Genomic DNA, 21,261 nt, shown 5'->3' on the forward strand with positions numbered 1-21,261 from the left:
AATTTTTATTGTGCTCTAAGTGAAAGTTTACAAATCGTCTGTCACATATAAGCTTATATACACCTTACTCCATACTCCCATTTACTCTCCCCCTAATGAGTCAGCCCGCTCCCTTCTTCCAGTCTCTCCTTTCGTGACCGTTTTGCCAGTTTCTAACACGCTCTACCCTCCCATCTCCCCTCCAGACAGGAGATGCCAATACAGTCTCAAGTGTCCACCTGATACAAGTAGCTCACTCTTCATCAGCATCTCTCTCCAGCCCACTGTCCAGTCCCTTCCATGTCTGATGAGTTGTCTTCAGGAATGGTTCCTGTCCTGGGCCAACAGAAGGTCTGGGGACCATGACCGCCGGGATTCTTCTAGTCTCAGTCAGACCATTAAGTCTGGTCTTTTTATGAGAATTTGGGGTCTGCCTCCCACTGTTCTCCTGCTCCCTCAGGGGTTCTCTGTTGTGCTCCCTGTCAGGGCAGTCATCGGTTGTGGCCGGGCACCATCTAGTTCTTCTGGTCTCAGGATGATGTAAGTCTCTAGTTCATGTGGCCCTTTCTGTCTCTTGGGCTCATAGTTATCGTGTGACCTTGGTATTCTTCATTCTCCTTTGATCCAGGTGGGTTGAGACCAATTGATGCATCTTAGATGGCCACTTGTTAGCATTTAAGACCCCAGAGGCCACACTTCAAAGTGGGATGCAGAATGTTTTCTTAACAGAATTTATTTTGCCAATTGACTTAGAAGTCACCTTAAGCCATAGTCCCCAAACCGCCGCCCTTGCTCTGCTGACCTTCAAAGCATTCAGTTTATCCAGGAAACGTCTTTGTTTTTGGTCCAGTCCAGGTGAGTTGACCTTCCCTGTATTGAAGGTTGTCCTTCCCTTCACCTAAAGTAGTTCTTATCTACTATCTAATCAGTAAATAACCCTCTCCCACGCTCCCTCCCTCCCCCCTCTGGTAACCACAACTCAGTTTAAAGTATTTCTCACGTTCTTATAATGGTGGTCTTACACAATATTTGTCCTTTTGCATCTGACTTCACTCAGCATAATGCCTTCCAGGTTCCTCCATGTTATGAAATGTTTCACAGATTCCTCACTGTTCTTTATTGATGTGTAGTATTCCATTGTGTGAATATACCATAATTTATTTAACCATTCATCCGTTGATGGACACCTTGGTTGCTTCCAGCTTTTTGCTATTGTAAACAGTGCTGCAATAAACATGGGTGTGCATATATCTGTTCATGTAAAGGCTGTTATTTCTCTAGGATATATTCCGAGGAGTGGGATTTCTGGGTTGTATGGTAGTTCTATTTCTAACTTTTTAAGAAAACGCTAGATAGATTTCCAAAGTGGTTGTACCATTTTACATTCCCACCAGCAGTGTATAAGAGTTCCAATCTCTCTGCAGCCTCGCCAATATTTATTATTTTGTGTTTTTTGGATTAATGCCAGCCTTGTTGGAGTAAGATGGAATCTCATTGTAGTTTTAATTTGCATTTCTGTAACGGCTAATGATCGAGAGCATTTTCTCATGTATCTGTTAGCTGCCTGAATATCTTCTTTAGTGAAGTGTGTGTTCATGTTCTTTGCCCAATTTGTGATTGGGTTGTTTGTCTTTTTGTGGTTGAGTTTTAACAGAATCATACAGATTTTAGAGATCACGCGCTGGTCAGAGATGTCATAGCTGAAAATTTTTTCCCAATCTGTAGGTGGTCTTTGTACTCTTTTGGTGAAGTCTTTAGATGAGCATAGGTGTTTGATTTTTAGGAGCTCCCAGTTATCTGGTTTCTCTTCATCATTTTTAGTAATGTTTTGTATTCTGTTTATGCCTTGTGTTAGGGCTCCTAACGTTGTCCCTATTTTTTCTTCCATGATCTTTATCGTTTTAGTCTTTGATCCACTTGGAGTTAGTTTTTGTGCATGGTGTGAGGTATGGGTCCTGTTTCATTTTTTTGCAAATGCATATCCAGTTATGCCAGCACCATTTGTTAAAAAGACTATCTTTTCCCCAATTAATCGACACTGGGCCTTTGTCAAATATCAGCTGCTCGTATGTGGATGGATTTATATCTGGGTTCTCAATTCTGTTCCATTGGTCTGTGCCTGTTGTTGTACCAATAGCAGGCTGTTTTGACTACTGTGGGTGTGTAATGTTCTAAAATCAGATAGAGTGAGGCCTCCCACTTTCTTCTTTTTCAGTAATGCTTTACTTACCCGGGGTTTCTTTCCCTTCCATATGGTGATTTGTTTCTCCGTCATATTAAAAAATGTCATTGGAATTTGCATCAGAAGTGCATTGTATGTATAGATGGCTTTCAGTAGAATAGACATTTTTACTATGTTAAGTCTTCCTATCCATGAGCAAGGTATGTTTTTCCACTTATGTAGGTCCCTTTTAGTTTCTTGCACTAGTACATTGTAGTTTTCTTTGTATAGGTCTTTTACATCTTTGGTAAGATTTATTCCTAAGTATTTTATCTTCTTGGGGGCTACTGTAAATGGTATTGGCTGTAATCTTTAAGGAAGCAGATCACCCGGTCTTTTTCCCCTGGAGCGGCTGGGTGGGTTCAAATTGCCAACCTTTCACTTAGCAACTGAGCTCTTAACCATTGCATGACCAGGGCTCCTTAATAGGCATCCTAGTGGGGGCGAAGTGGTATCTCATTGTGGTCTTGATGTACATTTCCCTAATGACCAGTGATGTTGAGTTTTTGGAGGGTTTTAAGCAGGGAAAAGGACATGATATAGTTTACCTTATAGGGATGAAGATACACTGTTCCCGACCTTTAGTTAAGGAAACAGACAAGAAAACAGGCAAAAGTCCTAACAGGGTAATGGGTACTTTGATAGGAGGTCAGGCCATGGGGAAACGTAGGGACTTGACCGAAGGGAAGGTTGACTCCTTGTTCTGGGCTAGGCCTAACTGTAGGTGTTTATCATATGCAATTAAGCCGAAACCTAATCAAAGGATTTGTCTACATCTGCTTTTTTCTCTATCCACCCCCCCAACAATATTATACATTTGACACATTGATTTCAGCCCTGAGATTTTTCAACCTTCCCCAAATTTACACGTCGCACCTTTTGTGGGAGTGTGGGGGTGGTGTCCACTTAGGTGCCTCAGAGGAAAGGCCTGGCGATCTACTTCTGAACAATCAGCCACTGAAAACTCTACAGAGCACAGTTCTCCTCTGAGACATATGAGATCACCATGAGTTGGAGTCCACTTGACTGGTGGGGCAGAGAGGATTTTGCTTGCAAACAGGCAGCTTCTTCCATAGGCAGAGGGGTGTTCTAACCCATTTTCTTTCTCCTAGAACAGAAATAATTGGCACTAAAAATATTCACCTACAACCCCAACACTTCAGCTGAGGCTTGTTTTTGAATTAAACATTAAACAATAAAGGAACACGTCTCATAATAAGGCAGTGTCCTTCCAAGAAAATATCTGCAGGCTCTATTTACTGCAAGCTGTGAAATATATCTGTTGGGTGAGTGATGATGTGGGTTGGTGATGTCAGGAAGGGTTAGGAGGTTGTTACCTGATTAGGGTCCATGCCCTGGAGCAGTCAAGCCAATGAAACATACTCCAAGTCAGAAAGAGTGAGAACGTTTATTAAGGAGATGTCTACATCACCGGGGACCCAGCAGCAACATAGCCTGTCTCTCTGGAGTCCCCAAGAGCAATTTTACATTCGAGCTTGTAAAGAATCTTACAAGGGTTTGAAGTGCCTTTGTACTCTGCAGATGGCCTGGCCGGAAGAGTTATGCATTACAGGACGGCCGGAAGAGTTATGCATTACAGGACAATGACAAAAGACTCTTTATCAGAATAAAGAGATACACATCAGCTACCTGGGCTGTGAGGGTTTTAAGTCACAGTGGTCCAATAGAACAAAACAAAGTTATTTGCATCAGTTTGAAACAAAGAACAAAGCCATCAACATTAGGTCAAAACAAAGTCTTTAACAGAGGTATGTGAAGGAGGAAGAAGGCAGAGGAAGGAGAAAAACTTACAGGTTCTTCAGGTGTTAGTTATGTCAAGCTCTCGGTTGCCCATTTTAAAAAAGGAGAAAACATGCTGGGGAGTATTGGGGTCACAAGGTGGAGTGAGGTCCTGGGGGGGTGGTGGAGTTTGGCTTTTATGGTCTGGTAACCATCCATTACCAGAACTGTGAAACCACTGACACAGATGGAGTTTTTTTTTTTTTTTGCGGGGGGGAGGGGGCGTGACAGTGCTTTCCCTGAGGCGCCTCTCGGTGCAACCCACAGCATCTTACCTGGGCCTCTGGGCCCCATTCCCCCCTCCATTTCATTTCTACATTTCTCTTGCCCGGCCCGGGGCCTGAGCTCCATCGGTTCTGCCCTCAGCACCTGCCCGCCTGGTAGGAGCGGATGGAAAGCGGTGAGGCCTTTCTGCTCCCAGGTCGGCCACCTCCAGGCAAACTCCAGGTTTTTACCAAAGTCCCGGTCTATCTCCAGTCTTCGCCTTCCCAGAGACCCTCCTGGCCTCGTCTTCTCTCCGCGGGTTAAGACCCCAGAGACCCCACCAGGGGAGCTAAGGAGTCAACCCGCCCTACCTGCCACGTTTACTCCGAGCGGGGGCTCTACCGGGCCCGCCCGCCGCCCCCTCCGGAAGCCCCTCGGTTGCCCACCGTCCGCAGCAGCCCCAAGGACCCCCCGCCTGGCTCCCGCGAGGAGACCCAAGAGCACGAGTCTACAGACACTCGGCACCGGCGGCTCTGCAGGCGCGGGTTTAAAGGGCCGGGCAGCCCACCCGGCACAGGCGCCCCTCCCTGCTCCTGCCGCGCGCCCAGGCCGCACCCACTTAGGGGCGGTGCGCGGGGCCCAGCTCTCCGTCTGCGCTGAAAGTGGGGGCGGGACTGCGCGGCGGAGCGGCGGCGGCGGCGGCCCGGCGGGTTTCGCGCGGGGCCCGAGCGCCGAGCTCGAGGTGCGCGAGGGCGGTGGAACGGTTCGGGGAGGCGCGCGGCGGGGCCGGGGAGTGGGGAGGCCTGCGTGGCGCGGCGGCTCCGCCGAGGCACGGAAGGAGGCTCCGGCCGCCCCGGGCCGCCCCAGCCTGGCGCCGGGGCCCGGGCCGGGCGGCGGGGCCGGCGGCCGTCGTTGAGCCTCCGCGAGCTGCCGGACCGAGCTGGGGAGACGCGGGAGGCGGAGCCAGCGGCGCGGAAATTGGCCCTCGGCGCGCGCCGTAGCGCGGCCCGGGAGGCGGTCGCTGAGCGCCCGGGGATAGCGACAAAAGGAGGGAGGCGGAGGGCCGTTTGGGACCGGAGGGATTGGGACCCCCTTCCCAGCGGAGGCGGCCCCCCCAGCCCAGCCAGCCTGGCACCTCCCGGCCTCCACGCAGGCACCTGGCTCGCCTGGCCCGGCGCCGAGAGCGAAGGTAGTAGCACCGACAGCGCCCCCTCTGGCCCGGCGGCGCCGCTTCAGCCTTGGCGGGGGCCGTTTGCCCCTCGCGCGCTGGCTCCAGGCTGCCCACCCGGGCCGGGCCCCTCGGACCCCGGGGCCTCCGTGCTGCTTTCCCGGAGACAGGCGAAATGGGGCGTGTTCCTTCCGCAGGGCGCCCTGAACCCGGCGGAGAGCGAGTCTCGCCTCCCGGGGCCGGGAGATGAAGAGTTGACTGTGTCCGAGGACCTCAAAAAAGGGCCGGAACCGTTTAGAAGGCCTGGGCGGGACTGAGGGGTTCGCTAGGGAGAGGCCGTCACCCCGAGTCTTGGCCCCTGATGTGGGGATGCGAATGTGGGGTCTTTGGTGTTTGGAGGAGGGAGTGTGAACTGGAGGAGGCAGCCAGTTGTCTGCTCACTCAGCAGGGCTGGGGCAGCACCTTGGCTTCCTTGGTGACTTTTCCTGCCCTGAGCCAGAGGGGTGGGGCTTCTGGGGGGCTGTTCTGGAACAGCTGTGGGCACCCCCTCTGCATCGGAGAAGTGCTCTCTAGTGTCAGGGTGTCCCCATCATCTGGGGCACAGGTGTGAGCTGGGGGGATTGCATCCACCAGACAGAACTTTGGAAAGGCCTGCAGAGGAGTTACTGGAACGTCTTTTGCAGGAAGAAGAAAACTAAGCTGTGGATCTACCTTTTAATGCTAAGAGAAGTTAGAACAGAGTAGAATTGCCCCATAGAGTTTCCAAGGAGTGCCTAGTGGATTCGAACTGCCGGGCTTTTATCAGCTGTAGCACTTAAAAGCTAGCCACCAGGGTTTCCAGATGAAGTTAAAAACCCATTGCTAATCGAGTTGATTCCAACTCATAGTGACCCTGTAGGACAGAGTAGAACTGCCCTGTAGAGTTTCCAAGAACCACCTGCTGGATTCGAACTGCCAACCTCTTGGTTAGCAGCCGTGGCACTTAACAAGTATGCCACCAGTTGTATATACAAGCAGGTTGGGTAAAAAATCCATTTCACCAGGTTCTCTAAACTTTTCTGTGATGGCTTTTAAAGTAGAAACCAAGTCCCACTCATCTAAGCGTGTCATCTTGGAGCCGCATTTCTCAAATGTGGCCGTCACCAAATGTTTCCCACTGGCCGAGGTGCTTTTGAAGTTTTTATTCATTGATTCAAGAAACATTTTTCGAGTGCCTACTATGAGCCTTGGTGGTGCAATGGTTAGGTGCTTGGCTGCTAACAGGTTGGTGTTGAACCCACCCAGCTGCTCTGCTCTTCAGGAGAAAGACTTGTAGATCACAGACAAGAAAACCCAGTGGGGCAGTTCTCTGTCTTGTGGGGTTGTTATGAATGGACTCACTGGCACCAAACAGCAGCAATGCTGTGTCAGCTGCAAACGGATTTTACAGCTTTCTGGACCCCTTACTGAACCACAGTTCTCCCTGATGGGTGCTTGGAAATCCACTTTTCACACCTGGTGATTTAATGCTCACTGAAGTTTGAGAACCAATTGTCTTAGGCAGTAGGCAAACTACCATCAGCTGGTGAAGTTCAGCCTGCTGCCTGTTTTTATATGACTCATGAATTAAGAATGGTTTTTACATTTTTAAATGGTCAGGGAAAAAAGTCAAAGAAGAATATTCCATGACATGAAAATTACATGAAACCCACACAGCCCCTGCTCATAGATTTAGCTGCTTTAGGGCTTTAGCAGCAGAGCGGAGTAGTTGCGACAGACTACATGGCTGCAAAGCCTAAAATATTTACTACAGTATCTGGCATTTAGAGAAAGTTTGACAACCGCTGCCGTAGAGAGAAGAAGGAAAGTGGATGGGGGGGGGGAAGAAGCGTGTGTGTTTAAAAATTAATAGACAAAATGAATATAGGTAAATTTTATTTTCAAAGAAGCAGAGGGAATATTGTTCTATTCCAGATTAATGCAAAAATTTTAGATTAATGCAGGCATTTAGGTAGGATTTCCGCAGAGATTGGGAGCCTGTGCCCTTGGTAAGTTGGCTAACCATACGATTCTTTTCATAGGCTGAGTAAACTCATGGCTTGATACCGTTTTCTTAAGAAACAAACTGACTCACAAGGAAAATGGCGTTTGTTGCAACACAAGGGGCCACGGTGGTTGACCAAACCACTCTGATGAAAAAATACCTACAGTTTGTGGCAGCTCTCACGGATGTAAATACGCGTGAGTGGATCCTTTTTTGTTGTCATTAAGGACATGCATTAATGTGACTGATTTATCTTAGCTGAAATGATGTGCACATTGAGATAAATAGTAACATTAAATTTTACCCTCATTTCGTCTTTCTCTGTCGTGTGTTGAAGCAAAGTGATGAGCATTACTGGCTGGAGCCCCAAAGAGGCACGTGTGTGTATGTGGGTGTGAATCTGTGTGCCTGTCTGGGTGTGAACACGTGTATGGGGTGTGTGACTGTGTCTGACTGGTTGTAGGGAACTAGTTACGTGCCTTCTGTTGGACGATGACAGTCAAACTGATAAGATCTGATTGCTTCATTTTAAATTATTAAATTCAGTAATTTTAGGTACATCCTTAACATAATTTCAATTACCTGATGGTATGTTTCGCCCTTTACAGCTGATGAAACAAAGCTAAAAATGATGCAAGAAGTTAGTGAAAATTTTGAGGTACGAGCTTTCTGTTTTATACTTTTCACTTTGAGGTAAATATACTATTCATATGTGCTTTCTTGCTGCCACTCTGTCAGTCTTTCCATTGGTAAATCATAATTCATTGTCTTTGTTAATATAATTTACTGCATTTCAAAATTGAATTTGGAAATTGGTACACAGCGTCGTCTAAGTTCTTTGCGTTAGTGCTAGTGAACCTCAAATTATGTTGAAGAATGTTGGTTTTGTTTTGGCTGTTTAACATTTTCTTCATTTTTAAAATATAATTGCTGTTCTAGGCGTATAAGCTCGGAATGCACTCAGACTTGTGTTTTGCATTTCTTACGTTCATATAATAGTTGGCAGGTTGTTATGGAATGGGAGCTGGACCCCCATTTTGGCTCTACTACTTATAACTTAAATGACCTTGATTAAGCAGTGTATCTCTTCTGGGCCTCACATTCTACAGTTTTATTTTGTGTCAAGTTCTCTTCATTTTTCTTCAGTCCTTTTTATCTTTAGATGGAATAAATTCTATTGATTTGTCTCTTGAGGTTCACTGACTATCTTTCTGTTATTCTCTATCTGCTGTCAAGCCTGTCCTCTGATTTTTAAATTTCAGTTTTTGTGCTTTCAATTCTAGAATATCCATTTTGGTTCTTTATTATGGATTTCATTGCTCTGCAGACATTCCTGATCTGTTTGTTGATTAAGACTATATTTTCCTTTTATTCTTTGAACATGTGTAATGGCTGCTTTAAAGTCTTTGCTAAATTCAACATTTGGGCTGCCTGGTAGTTAATATCTGTTACCTGTGGGTCCTGTTTTCCTGTTCGTTTGCATTGTACACTGGACATTGTGTGTGAAATGGTATCGGGACTCTACATTCTGTTGTTCCCCTGAAGAGTGCTGATTTTTTTTGTTGTTGTTGTACAAGGCAGTCCAGTTACTAGCTGATCTCATTGAACTTGTGCAGGCTTGGTTTTATACTTCGTTAGGGAGGACTTGTGGAAAACCCAGTGTTTCCCAAGCTTCTGTAACTTGATGGAATTCCACCTCCAAACTCTGTCTCCCTGTGGATCTCAGTAGAGGTTGATTTTAGGCATTTTTGGGGTGGGCCTAGAATAGACTTTAGGGCATGATCTTTCCTTGGCCGGATGTCTAGGGTGTTACCAAGGTGTTTTGGAGGTCTTTGCACTGTAGCTGGACTGGAATCCCAAATCCTCAAACATTGCCAGACCTCTGGTATCTCTGTTCATCTTTCAGTCCTAAAGGTGCCACTCTCTTTTCCTTGGATCATTTGAATGTAGGTGTTTAATTAAAGAAGTCTTAAGCATTGGAGATGAAAGATGATTGAAACACAGTTCTTGCCTCCAAGGAATCCATAAAGCTACTTGAGAAGAGACTATTAAGGAGTCACACAGCTCCTGAGAGCACCCCCAGGTAGTATTATGAGACGGAGCCCCTAGAATTGTACACGGAGTTGTCCCTACGCCTCGACTCATAGGCTGTCGCTCATGACAGTGAACGGTGAACTCCTTTCTCTTGTCCTCCAGTTCCCCTCCATACTGAACTTTTTTTTTTAGTACCTTTTACAGCTCATGTGTTCTTACGTTTTGCTTTGGCATATATTTTTCTTAGAACATTCTGTTTTGTCATAAATAATTCCCCCTTGCCTCTCAGGTTTTAGCGTAAGCATCATTTCTTCAAGATGTACTCTGCCATTGATTCCCGCCTGAAAATTGTGTTCTCTTGTTACATGTTCCTTTAGTTGCCAGTCCTTCTTTGTATCAGAAGGCGTTTTTGTGTGTGTGATAACTGTCTTTATTGCCACGCTGCTGCCTCCCCTGCCTCTGAGAGCATGAACTGTGTCTCCTCATCACCTTTTCCCCACTGAGCACGTGATGGACCCTCGGTAAACGTTTGTTGAATGAATACATTAGGCAAAGGCACTAAAAGGGGAGGAGAAGACCTGGGTGCTAGATTTGAATTCCACTTCAAAAACATATTGACTGTGGCATTTGGCGAATTGTTTCACCTCTCTGAGCCTCTTTCTTTTCTGTGAAATGTAGACAATACATATCTTGGGGTTGTGGACAAGACTATATAAGAAAGAAGAAAAGTGGCACACAGGTGCTCTGCAGATAAAAAAAACCCAGCAAAACCCAGGGCCGTCGAGTCAATTCCGACTCGTAGCGACCCTATAGGACAGAGTAGAACTGCCCCGTAGAGTTTCCAAGGAGCGCCTGGTGGATTCGAAATGCCGACCATTTGGCTCTGCAGATAGTAACAGCTAATACTTATTGAGCATTTACCATGGACAGTGTTGCGAGCTTAGTGTATGTTAACACGTGTAATCTTCACAATCGTCCTATGAGGTAGGTGGGAAATACCATCTTCACTTAACAGCTGGGGACGCTGAGGCACAGAGAGGTTAAGCAACTGTCCAAGGTTTACACTTCCTAAGCGGAATCCGGATATTATGCTGAGAGTCTTTTTACTATCCTGCTGCCATTGAGTCAGTCCTGACTTAACAGCAACCCTATAGGACATGGTAAAACTGCCCTATAGGGTTTCCAAGGAGCAGCTGGTGGATTTGAACTGCTGACTTTTTGGTTAGCATCCTGAGCTCTTAACCACTCACCACCAGGGCTCCCTTTTTACTCTACTCTCTCCTAAGTAGTTTTGTTTCCTATCCTTCTTTTAAACAGTGCTGGGATAAATAATGGATGCCGTAATCTTAGATTTTTAGGTAGGAAAAGGTGTCGGTATGTTCAGGCTCTTTATTTTCCAGCTGAAGAAGCTAAGATCTAGAAGCTGAGTGACTATTCAGAGGGCTCATTAAACAGCAGAGCCAGCCTAGAATAGGCTCCAAGTTCAACACTTCCCACAGCATTGGTGCCAGTTTTAACGGCAAATTTTAGCATTTGGCTCTCATAAATTGGATTTCAGAAGCAACAGTCATCCTAATTTATTAAAACGAAATTATCACTCAAGCTCAAACATCTAAAAGTATTAAAAATGGTGTTGCTCTGCTAAAATGTTTTATATTCCTTTGAGTTTCTTATAATATATGAATTTGAAATGAAAATACACATCACTTAAATGGGTTTTTTTTGTTTTGCATAATTAGAACGTAACATCATCGCCTCAATATTCTACATTCCTGGAACATATCATCCCTCGATTTCTTACGTTTCTTCAAGATGGAGAAGTTCAGTTTCTTCAGGAGAAACCAGCCCAGGTAATCTGTTCAAAACCTTCAGAGAGGAAAAGTCATTTGGTAGGATTGCAAGCATTCATGGATTAAAACAACTCAAAAAAGCCATGATTCCACTTAAGGTTTCATAAAAGAGGTTTTGTCACTTTGGCGTAACTTTGCCCAAGACCATTGCCCCCCTTAGCTGTCTTGGTTTTAATTTATCCATTATATCTCTTTTATAATTAAAAATTATTCATAAATGCTGACTGTTGATGTGTGAGAATGCTGTTTATTATAGACAAATTCAAGCACAGAAGAAGGGTGGATAGTTTAACGACCCCACCCTCCCATACCCATTGGCTAACTCTGATCTTACTAGTTTTAATTCTTAAAATCTGTGGTAATTATGTTTTATTTATACCCCTACCCACTTGCCCTGCCTTGATTATTTTAAAGCAGTCCGTCATACCTTTTTCCTATAAATATTTCAGTGTGTATCTCTAAAAATAACTATTTAAAAAACATTGTTGTAATACTAGTGAACAGTGTATTGCTAAGTAGAACATTTTTATCTTGTCAGTTCAAGATCTTATATATTTAACCTTCCTTTTAGTTGTTGGCTCCATAGATAGAATCATGAAAGCGAAGTACAGCTTGTGATGTAATTCGTCCTTGGGCCCAAGGTAACTGGGGATAGCATTAACGGAGAGAACAGATTAGGCAGAGAGATCCCAAACTAAGCGCAGTTAGCTTTTTGTTTTTTCATCTTCAGTTTTATTCCACGTTTGCATACCAGTGTTCTTCTGCTGGAAACACTGAGAAGTTGTGAAAGAGGAAAAAAATCAGCTAGGTTGATTTGGCAACCAAGTGTAGAAATATTCAAAGTAATGGTTTGCAGTTACGTGCTTTGAGTTATGTTTAAATAAATTACAGGACTGATTTTAAAATGGGATCCATCTTGTAGTATGGTGGCGACCAACACTCGGTATATTACGGTGTAGAATTGGAAAAGAACCGATGTGGAACTTGGAAGTTTTTTTTTACCTCTACAACTTTTTTGTTTTTCTCCCTAGCAACTGCGGAAGCTAGTACTTGAAATAATTCACAGAATACCAACAAATGAACATCTTCGTCCTCACACAAAAAATGTGTTGTCTGTGATGTTTCGCTTTTTAGAGGTAACCTTTAGAATGAACTCTTGTTGTTTGGCCGTATTCAAAACTTCAGATGTTTTTCTTATGAACCCCGTATTATCCAGCTATTTTCCTTTCACTAAAGTTCTGATTCACATGAGCAAAAACTTTCTTAATGTCCCCTTCTCCCCATTTTTGTTAAGTCTCTTGATCAAATTACTAAGAAAGATGATACTTTTTTAAAATTTTTATTGTGCTTTTAACTGAAAGCTTACAAATCAAGTCAGTTTCTCATACAAAAATTTATATATACCTTGCCATATATGCCTAGTTGCTGTCCCCCAATGAGGCAGCACACTCTTTCTCTCCACCTGTATTTCCGTGTCCATTCAGTCAGCTTCCGTCCTCCTCTGCCTTCTCATCTCCCCTCCAGAAAGGAGCTGTCCACAGTCTCATGTGTCTACTTGATCCAAGAAGCTCACTCCTCAGCAGTATCATTTTCTATATTAATGTCCAGTCCAATCTCTGTCTGAAGAGTTGGCTTTGTGAATGATTCCTGTCTTGGGCTAACAGAAGGTCTGGGGACCATGACCTCCGGGGTCCTTCCAGTCTCACTCAGACCATTAAGTCTGGTCTTTTTATGAGTAGTTGAGGTCTGCATTCCACTGTTCTCCTGCTCCCTCAGAGATTCTCTGTTTTCCCTGTCAGGGCAGTCATCAGTTGTAGCCAGGCACCGTCTAGTTCTTCTGGTCCCAGGCTGATGTAGTCTGATATATGTGGCCCTTTCTGTCTCTTGGTCTCATCTTTACCTTGTGTCTTTGGTGTTCTTCATTCTCCTTTGCTCCAGGTGTGTTGAGACCAACTGATACATCTTAGATGGCAGCTTGCTAACATTTAAGACCCCAGACTCCAGTCTCTAAAGTGGGATGCAGAATGTTGTCTTAATAGATTTTATTATGCCAATTGACCAAAATGTCCCTGAAACCATGGTCCCCTCCTAACTCCCTCCCCTGCTACACTGGCCTTCGAAGTGTTAGGTTTATTCAGGAAACTGCTTTGCTTTTGGTTCAGTCCAGGTGTGCTGACCTCTCCTGTATTGTGTGTTGTCTTTCCCTTCACCTAAATTAGTTCTTGTCTATTATCTAAATAGTGAATACCCCTCTTCCTCCCTCCCCACTCTGGTAACCATCAAAGCCCACTCTGGTAACCATCAAAGAATATTTTCTTCTCTATTTAAACTATTTCTTGAGTTATTATAATAGTGGTCTCATACAGTATTTGTCCTTGTGCAGCTGACTAATTTCAGTCAGTATAATACCTTCCAGATTCCTCCATATTATGAAATGTTTCACAGATTCATCGTTGTTCTTTATTGATGCATAGTATTTCATTGTGTGAATATACCATAATTTATCTATTCATCTGTTGATGGGCACCTTGGTTGCTTCCATCTTTTTGCTATTGCAAACAGTGCTGCAGTGAACATGGGTGTGCATATATCTGTTTGTATAAAGGCTATTATTTCTCTAGGATATGTTCCAAGGATTGGGATTACTGGATTGTATGGTAGTTCTATTTTTAGTTTTTTAAGGAAGCGCCAAATCGATTTCCAAAGTGGTTGTACCGTTTTTCATTCCCACCAGCAGTGTGTAAGTGTTCCAGTCTCTCCACAACCTCTCCAACATTTATTATTTTGTCTTTTTTGGATTAATGCCAGCCTTGTTGGAGTGAGATGGAATCTTACTGTAGTTTTGATTTGCGTTTCTTTAATGGCTAATGATCGTGAGCATTTCCTCATGTATCTGTTAGCTACCTGAGTGTCTTCTTTAGTGAAGTACCTTTTCATATCCTTTGCCCATTTTTTAATTGGGTTATTTGCCTTTTTGTTGTTGAGTTTTTGCAGTATCATGTAGATTTTAGAGATTAGCCGCTAATCGGAAATGTCATAGCTAAAAACTTTTTCTCCCAGTCTTCAGGTAATCTTTTTACTCTTTTGGTGAAGTCTTTGGATGAGCATAGGTGTTTGATTTTTAGGAGCTCCCAGTTATCCAGTTTCTCTTCTGGTGTTTGTGCCTTATTAGTAATGTTTTGTTTACTGTTTATGCCATGTATTAGGGCTCCTGGCATTGTTCCTGTTTTTTCTTCTATGGTCTTCATCGTTTCAGATTTTATATTTAGGTCTTTGATTGATTTTGAGTTAGTTTTTGTGCATGGTATGAGGTATGGGTTCTGTTTCGTTTTTTTACAGATGGATATCCAGCGCCATTTGTTAAAGAGGCTATCTTTTCCCCGTTTAACTGACTTTGGGCCTTTGTCAAATATCAGCTGCTCATATGTGGATGGATTTATATCTGGATTCTCAATTCTGTTCCATTGGTCTATGTATTTGTTGTACCAGTACCAGGCTGTTTTGACTACTGTGGCGGTATAATAGATTTTAAAATTAGGTAGAGTGAGGCCGCCCACTTTGTTCTTTTTTTTCAGTCATCCTTTATTTGTCTGGAGCCTCTTCCCCTTCAGCATGAAGTTTATTTCTCCATCTCATTAAAAAATGCCATTGGAATTTGGATCGGAATTACATTGTATCTATAGATGGCTTTTGGTAGAATAGACATTTTCACAGTGTTGAGTCTTCCTATCCATGAGAAGGTATGTTTTCCCAATTATGTAGTTTTCTTTGTATAGGTCTTTTATGTTTCTGGTAAGATTTATTCCTAAGTATTTTATAGAAAGATTATACTTAATTGAAGATTGTCAGTCTAAGTCACTGAGGGATTGACCAAACATAGTGGTGATCTTTGCAGATGAGTTGGGCAGTGGCTGACAGACTCAGTGCAGGCTTTGGCATGGCGCTGTGTCTGTTCCAAGCACAGGCTTTATGCGCAGTGTTGATGTCTACCGCTATTGAGTTGGCCCCTGACTCAGCAACCCCATATACCACAGAATTGGACCATGGTGATCCATGGGGTTTTCACAGCCTGATTTCCAGACGTAGATCTCCAGGCCTTTCTTCCTAGTTGACCTTCGTCTGGAATCGCCACTGAAACCTGTTCAGCATGATAGCAGCACGCGAGCCTCCACTGACAGAAGGGTGGCTGCTGTGCGTGAGGTGTGTTAACTGGGAATTGAACCCAGGTCTCCTGTGTGAAAGGGGAGAATTCTGCCACTGAACCCCCCACTACCCACTTTACTTGTACAGAGTTCTCAGATTATTGGGGCGAATCCATTTGGTACCCATTAAGTTAATCTCTAAGCATTGTTTCCTTTTCTTGCTGTCCTTAGTGTTGACGCGTTACAGAATTCTGTTGAGTTTCTGTGGGATGAAGTTGAATTTGGATCCTGACTTTTAGATTTCATCGTGTTAGCCAAGTTGTCTGTCTTCTCTGAGGCGTCACTTCCTCATAGGTAGAGTGTGGATGGCACCACCCACTCCGAGCATTTGTAATTGCTTAGCACAGTGTCCAGGACGTGGTGGTACTTGGTACTCAGTAAGTGTTGGCTCTTTCCTGTTCCTTTGGCAGTATTTTTAAGCAATGAAGCGTTAGTTGGCCCATGATGACCTCAGTTTGTGGTGTGACTTGCCATAAATGCTAGTTAACTCATCTGTGAGCGTGTTACCCAGTCGAGGTTGATGGTAGATGCCGTTCAGATGGTACACCAAACACCGTGAAGGCCTCCTGTCTGAGACAGTAGTATTCTGTGGGTTCATGGGAGGGTGTATGTGCAGAAAAAGCTTAGAGAAGAATAGCCTTTGATTTTAGGTTAAAATAAATTGTAATCAGTTTAACTCTTTTAAAATGCTCTTCTTTTTTTTAGACGGAAAATGAAGAAAACGTTCTTATTTGTTTAAGAATAATTATTGAGCTACACAAACAGTTCAGGCCACCAATCACACAAGAAGTAAGTTATTTATTCTAATAACATTTTCACAGTGTGTCAGCAAGTCCCTTTTGCTGAGTAAATTTTTTACCCTCTTCTATAGCTGACTGACGTGTGCTTTTAACTAAAGAAAATAATAGCCTAAGCTAGGGTAGGTTCTTTCTGAAGTTAACAGTGACTGTTTTTTTTACATGAGTATTCTTATTGTTGTAAAAATATAACAGCATTTGCCAATTGAACATTTTTCAGGTGTACAGTTTAACGATATCAATTACCTTAATCATGTTGTGCAATCATTACCCATAGTCATTGCCAAATTTCCCGTCACCATGAATGGACATTCACTGCTCACTGAACAATAACAGTGACTTTTTTGGGAATGTGTATATCAGTGTATTGTTTAATCTGTTCAGTAGTTGAAACTACACCTGGAGTCTGTTTGGGTTATCCCCCATTTTGGGTAGTAACGTGTCTGATGTGCCAGGAGACTCTAGTCGTTTTATGTTACGTGATGATGTGGGTTCTGGAGTCAGCTGAGTTTGAATCTCAGCTCTGCAATTCAGTAGCTGACACTGGGTAAGCGCCTAACCTTTTGGAGCCTCAACCATAAAATGGGGACAATCATAGTGTATCTTCAGAAGGTTGCTTAAAGAATTAAATATAAAGTTAAAGCTCTTAGCACAGAGATTGGGATCTGCATAGTAAGCATGCAACGTTAGCTATGATTAAAATATGTTCTCTGTAATAAATACCTGTCGTAGATTATTTGGAAACGAATTCAGAGCATAAAGATGAAATAGAGTTCCTACCACCTTAGAAACAATATCTAATGTCTTGGGGGACTTCCTTTCCTTTTTCCCCACCTTATGTGTATTTTTTTTTATGTTTATGTTAATTTCGTACGTATTTATTTATATCCTGATTGTTTCTTTCCACTTAGGTGTAAGCATTTTTCCAATGGTGAAAAAATTTTTTATAAAGTCTAATAAGTTTTAATGAATGCCAATTTTTTTTAGTGGATGTCCTTATTTTTGGATGCTTAAGTTATTTAGGAATTTTTATTTCATGGTGATTACTAAACGTTTTTGTTGACAGTTGAAATTATTGAGTAGGTTAGGTTCGTAGCGGTAGAATTACTGAGTTGAAGGTGTTTATGTTTTGATGCCCCTGATACAAATGGTAAAATTGATTTCCAGAAAGGTTTTTCAGCAATTTCAGGACCTTTATCAAGTTTGACAGTCTCCTTTTCACGGCCCCCTTTCCAGTACTGTCCGTGATTAAGTTTTGAAAGGCAAAAAGTAGCATTCATTTGTTTCCTGTTTATCAGTCATTGTATTTCTTTGTGTTCACACCTACTGTCCGTTTGTATTTTGAGCCTAACGTCTCGTTACCTGTTTTATGAGCTCTTATATATTAAGACTATTTATTTATTATAAGCATTTTCTGTCTGTAAATACTTTCCTATGATGGAAGTGTCTTTCTCTTTTAGATTCATCATTTCTTGGATTTTGTGAAACAAATTTATAAGGAGCTTCCGAAAGTAGTGGTATGTCTTTTATATAGTTTCGATTTATTAGTTATATTTAATTACTTCCATTTATTATTTTCTCATTCCACAGGAAATTTGGAACAGTTGGGTTGAAAAAGTAATAGGAGCAGGGGCGTGCTAATTTTGGAATGGGAAATGTTTGTTGTGTGCTGGGAGCCAACTCCGGGTCATAGCAAGCCTATAGCAGCCCTGTAGGGCAGAGTGGAACTGCCCCATGGGGTTTCCTAGGCTGAAATCTTTACAGGAGCAGATTGCCAGGTCTTTTTTCCCTTGGAGCATGTGGCTGCTGAGTTTGAACCACTGACCTTTCAGTTAGCCTCTGAGTGCTTAACCATTGCGACACCAGGGCTTCTTTGGGAAATGTTTAGCGATGGTCAGAATCTAGGTTGATAGATAAACCAACCGCTTAAAAAAGAGTTCCTTTGGTATCAGTGTTTCAGCTTCAACACTTCTTTTTTCTTGCTGTATAAAAACAACACATGTATCTTTTAAAGCAATACATTCTTACTGTAAAAATTTTGGGAGAAAAATGGAAAGCGAATCACCCATAAACCTCTCACTTGTCAGCAGTCATTGACGGTGAGATTTTGCCTTGTTTTTCACTTGGCGCTTTTTAAAGATGGTTGAGCCCACAACCTTGAAAGCGTCTGGAGAGGGAGTATCTCTTTTCAGTATCGGTACTTCTTTTTCCTGTCTCCTTAAGAACTCTTTCCTAGCCATGCCAGCAATGTAAATGTGTACAACACGGAAGATGAAAGTCTCTGCCCGCATTGCCGTTACCAGTTTGGAATATACTCTTCCGAGACCCTTGTTCAGGCAGTCATGATTCTTAATGGCGCCATAATTTTCTGTCACATGCGTGTACCTTGCTCATTTCCCTCTTGCCGGTTTTTCTGGTTTTCAATATTATACCATCACAGATAATGCCTCAGGAAGTCATTGTGTTTACATCTGTTTGTGTGCCAAACAAACTTTTGGCCTTATTTCAAAAAATTTAAGTTTATAAAAATTTTAAATTAACATACAGTAAAATTTACTTTTTTTTTTTTGTATTTTAAGGATTGTAATCTATTAAGAATGTATAAAACTTAAGATTAGTTACTTTGAGTTAGCACATCATGTTACCTGCCATTTCTCTCAAAACTTTAGAGGCTATTTTTCATAAGAACCTCTCTTGTTTTAATGTGGAGCCCAAGTTCTGTTGAGAACTAAGGATGACAATGAGATCCTGCCTTTTAAAAATGCCTTCCATGCTTTGCTTCTGTTCATGTCTTCAGTCTCTATGGAGGAGACTAAAAAGTTAACAGGGACTAGTTTCTTACCACTAAGGGGATGATCTCCACTGCCTTTTTTTTTCTGTTGGAGGTGGAGAACCTTGTTCTCTGTCGTGTCATTTTTTTATGGTCGTGTAAAAAGTAAACATTTACTGTGTGTTGGTTTTAGACATCTGCAAGGCTGTATACTTTAGGGGATTGGGAAATGAATGGTTTAGCCCAAGTATGGAGTTGGTGCAACAAAAACACATAGAACGTCTGGAATTCTTAAAGCACTAGTTATGCATATTTAAGGAACTTTAGTCACCAAAGGTATGTTTTATTAAGGAATATTGTATTTGACTTTAGGAAAAACAATGTCTGTTCTTTTTATGTAGAACCGCTACTTCGAGAACCCTCAAGTGATCCCAGAGAACACAATTCCTCCCCCAGAAATGGTTGGTATGATCACCACAGTCGCAGTGAAAGTCAATCCCGAGCGAGAGGACAGCGAGACGAGAACGGTGTGTTGTTTTCAGTAGCTTTGCTTTGTTTTTATCCATGCTGATTGTTTTAGACCTCTTAAGTTTTTTTTTTAAATACTTGGGGGCATATTAAGATAAACAAATAAACAGATGTGTGCATCAGACAGAGTCACTGATTCTGCCAGGCAGCCTGGAAATGGTGACAGCGAGCTGTTGGCAGCCATGGGGACGAGGACAGGAAGATAAGTCGTGGTAGACATCTGGAGTAACCTTTTGGAAAGAGCAGCAGACCAGGCGAAGGGGACTCTGTTGCATTCTCAGCTTGTCTTTTGACCTTAATGAAGTCCTTTTTTTAAAAAAAATAATTTATTTTGTTGAAAATGAACACAGCAAAACGTACACCGATTCAGCAGTTGCCACGTGTACAATTCTCTGACGTTGATGACATCCTTTAAGTTGTGCAGCCGTTCTCGTCCTCCTTGTCTAAATTACTCCTGCCCTGTAACATAAACTCACTGCCCCCTAAATTTTCTGTGTAATCTTTCGAGTTGCTGTCATCGGTTTGATCCCAGATAGATAGTTCTTTGAAAAAGCACAACGCTCCCAAACCAAACCAAACTCATTGCCATCAAGTTGAGTCTGACTCATAGCGACGCTATAGGACAGGGTAGAACTGACCCATGGGGTTTCCAAGGCTGCAATCTTTACAGAAGCAGACTGCCACATCTTTCTCCTACGGAGCAGCTGGTGGGTTTGAACTGCTGACCTTTCGGTTAGCAGCCAAGCACTTTAACCACTGCGCCACCAGAGCTGTGCAATGCTGAGGGCAAACATAGTGAAGTCCTTTTAAACGCTGAATTTGTACTTTAGTGTTGGAGACAATGGGCTTCGGGGGCAGAGAGCTTAAGCGCGGTGTCCTAGCCCCACCACTCTGAGTTCTCTGACTGGCAAAGCTCACGCACTTCAGGGCTGCTCTCATTTTCCTCTCAGTGTCTGAAAACCCTGTCTCGTGGGATTCTGTGACGGTAGTGCTCGTGTGGCAGTGTCTCCCACGTAGGAAGCACGTACTAAGCATTTACTCACGCTGTACGTTCGTGATTGTTGAGTTAAAAATATTTTACTGTCTGTACTTGTTTTAAAGAAATGGTTTTGCAGAATATTTCCGTTTGTACTGGGATGAACAAGAAACTAAATTTTGAGTAAAACTTTTAAAGATGCTCCATAAATTTGTACTCTGCTGTTCTTTTCAGTAAGTGAAATAATGGATGTTAGTTTATAAAATTTTCACAGGTGATTTGAACCACTAAATTTGGACAGATTTTCCTGAGTGATTACATTGAAAAATAGACCGTTACATTAAATTATAGTTCTGCGTACTTCGTTTTCAAAATTGTTTGGATCTTACTCCATAGATATGTACAAAGACGTGTCTAATATTTCCTCTTTGTTTTATTGTGGTGATGCTTAGTAGAGTAGCGGTTTGGCAGTTTTCTGCGATACAGTGGTAACCAGTGTCCGTTTCTGTCTTAACAGCATTCCATCATTCCTAGAGGGTCGCTGTCTTTGAAAGTGTTGGCAGAATTGCCCATTATTGTTGTTTTAATGTATCAGGTATGTCTCTTGTTCATTAGTTTCTTGAGTCTTTAATAAAGCTCCTTATCATATGATATAACTCCCATCTAATTTTCTGTGGCAGGTAGGTGTGTATGACGATACAAACATATG

The 21,261-nt window shown here is 42.8% G+C and overlaps 1 protein-coding gene and 1 non-coding gene across 5 annotated transcripts in view; both read left to right on the forward strand.

Annotated features, from left to right (window-relative positions):
- Positions 1 to 4,921: 4,921 nt before the first annotated feature.
- TRRAP (transformation/transcription domain associated protein) overlaps positions 4,922 to 21,261 on the forward strand; it is a 126,917-nt gene continuing 110,577 nt past the window's right edge. For 2 of the 4 annotated variants that reach the window (XM_049902656.1, XM_049902658.1), the window contains exons 1-9: positions 5,138 to 5,393; positions 7,433 to 7,592; positions 8,004 to 8,053; positions 11,169 to 11,279; positions 12,311 to 12,415; positions 16,187 to 16,270; positions 17,739 to 17,795; positions 19,450 to 19,575; positions 21,070 to 21,147. In XM_049902656.1, the coding sequence (XP_049758613.1) occupies positions 7,493 to 7,592; positions 8,004 to 8,053; positions 11,169 to 11,279; positions 12,311 to 12,415; positions 16,187 to 16,270; positions 17,739 to 17,795; positions 19,450 to 19,575; positions 21,070 to 21,147 (711 nt within the window). In that variant the 5' untranslated portion in view covers positions 5,138 to 5,393; positions 7,433 to 7,492. Of the gene's footprint in view, positions 4,947 to 5,136; positions 5,394 to 7,432; positions 7,593 to 8,003; positions 8,054 to 11,168; positions 11,280 to 12,310; positions 12,416 to 16,186; positions 16,271 to 17,738; positions 17,796 to 19,449; positions 19,576 to 21,069; positions 21,148 to 21,261 lie in introns of those variants that run through there. The other 2 variants (XM_049902657.1, XM_049902659.1) reach the window with 2 other exon arrangements.
- Positions 7,726 to 7,920, forward strand: LOC126087627 (small nucleolar RNA ZL1). The gene has a single exon (XR_007519806.1). It is a non-coding gene; the product is annotated as a small nucleolar RNA ZL1 (small nucleolar RNA).

This window comes from Elephas maximus, chromosome 12 (genome assembly GCF_024166365.1).
Source record: "Elephas maximus indicus isolate mEleMax1 chromosome 12, mEleMax1 primary haplotype, whole genome shotgun sequence".
In the NCBI taxonomy this organism is placed as follows: domain Eukaryota; kingdom Metazoa; phylum Chordata; class Mammalia; order Proboscidea; family Elephantidae; genus Elephas; species Elephas maximus.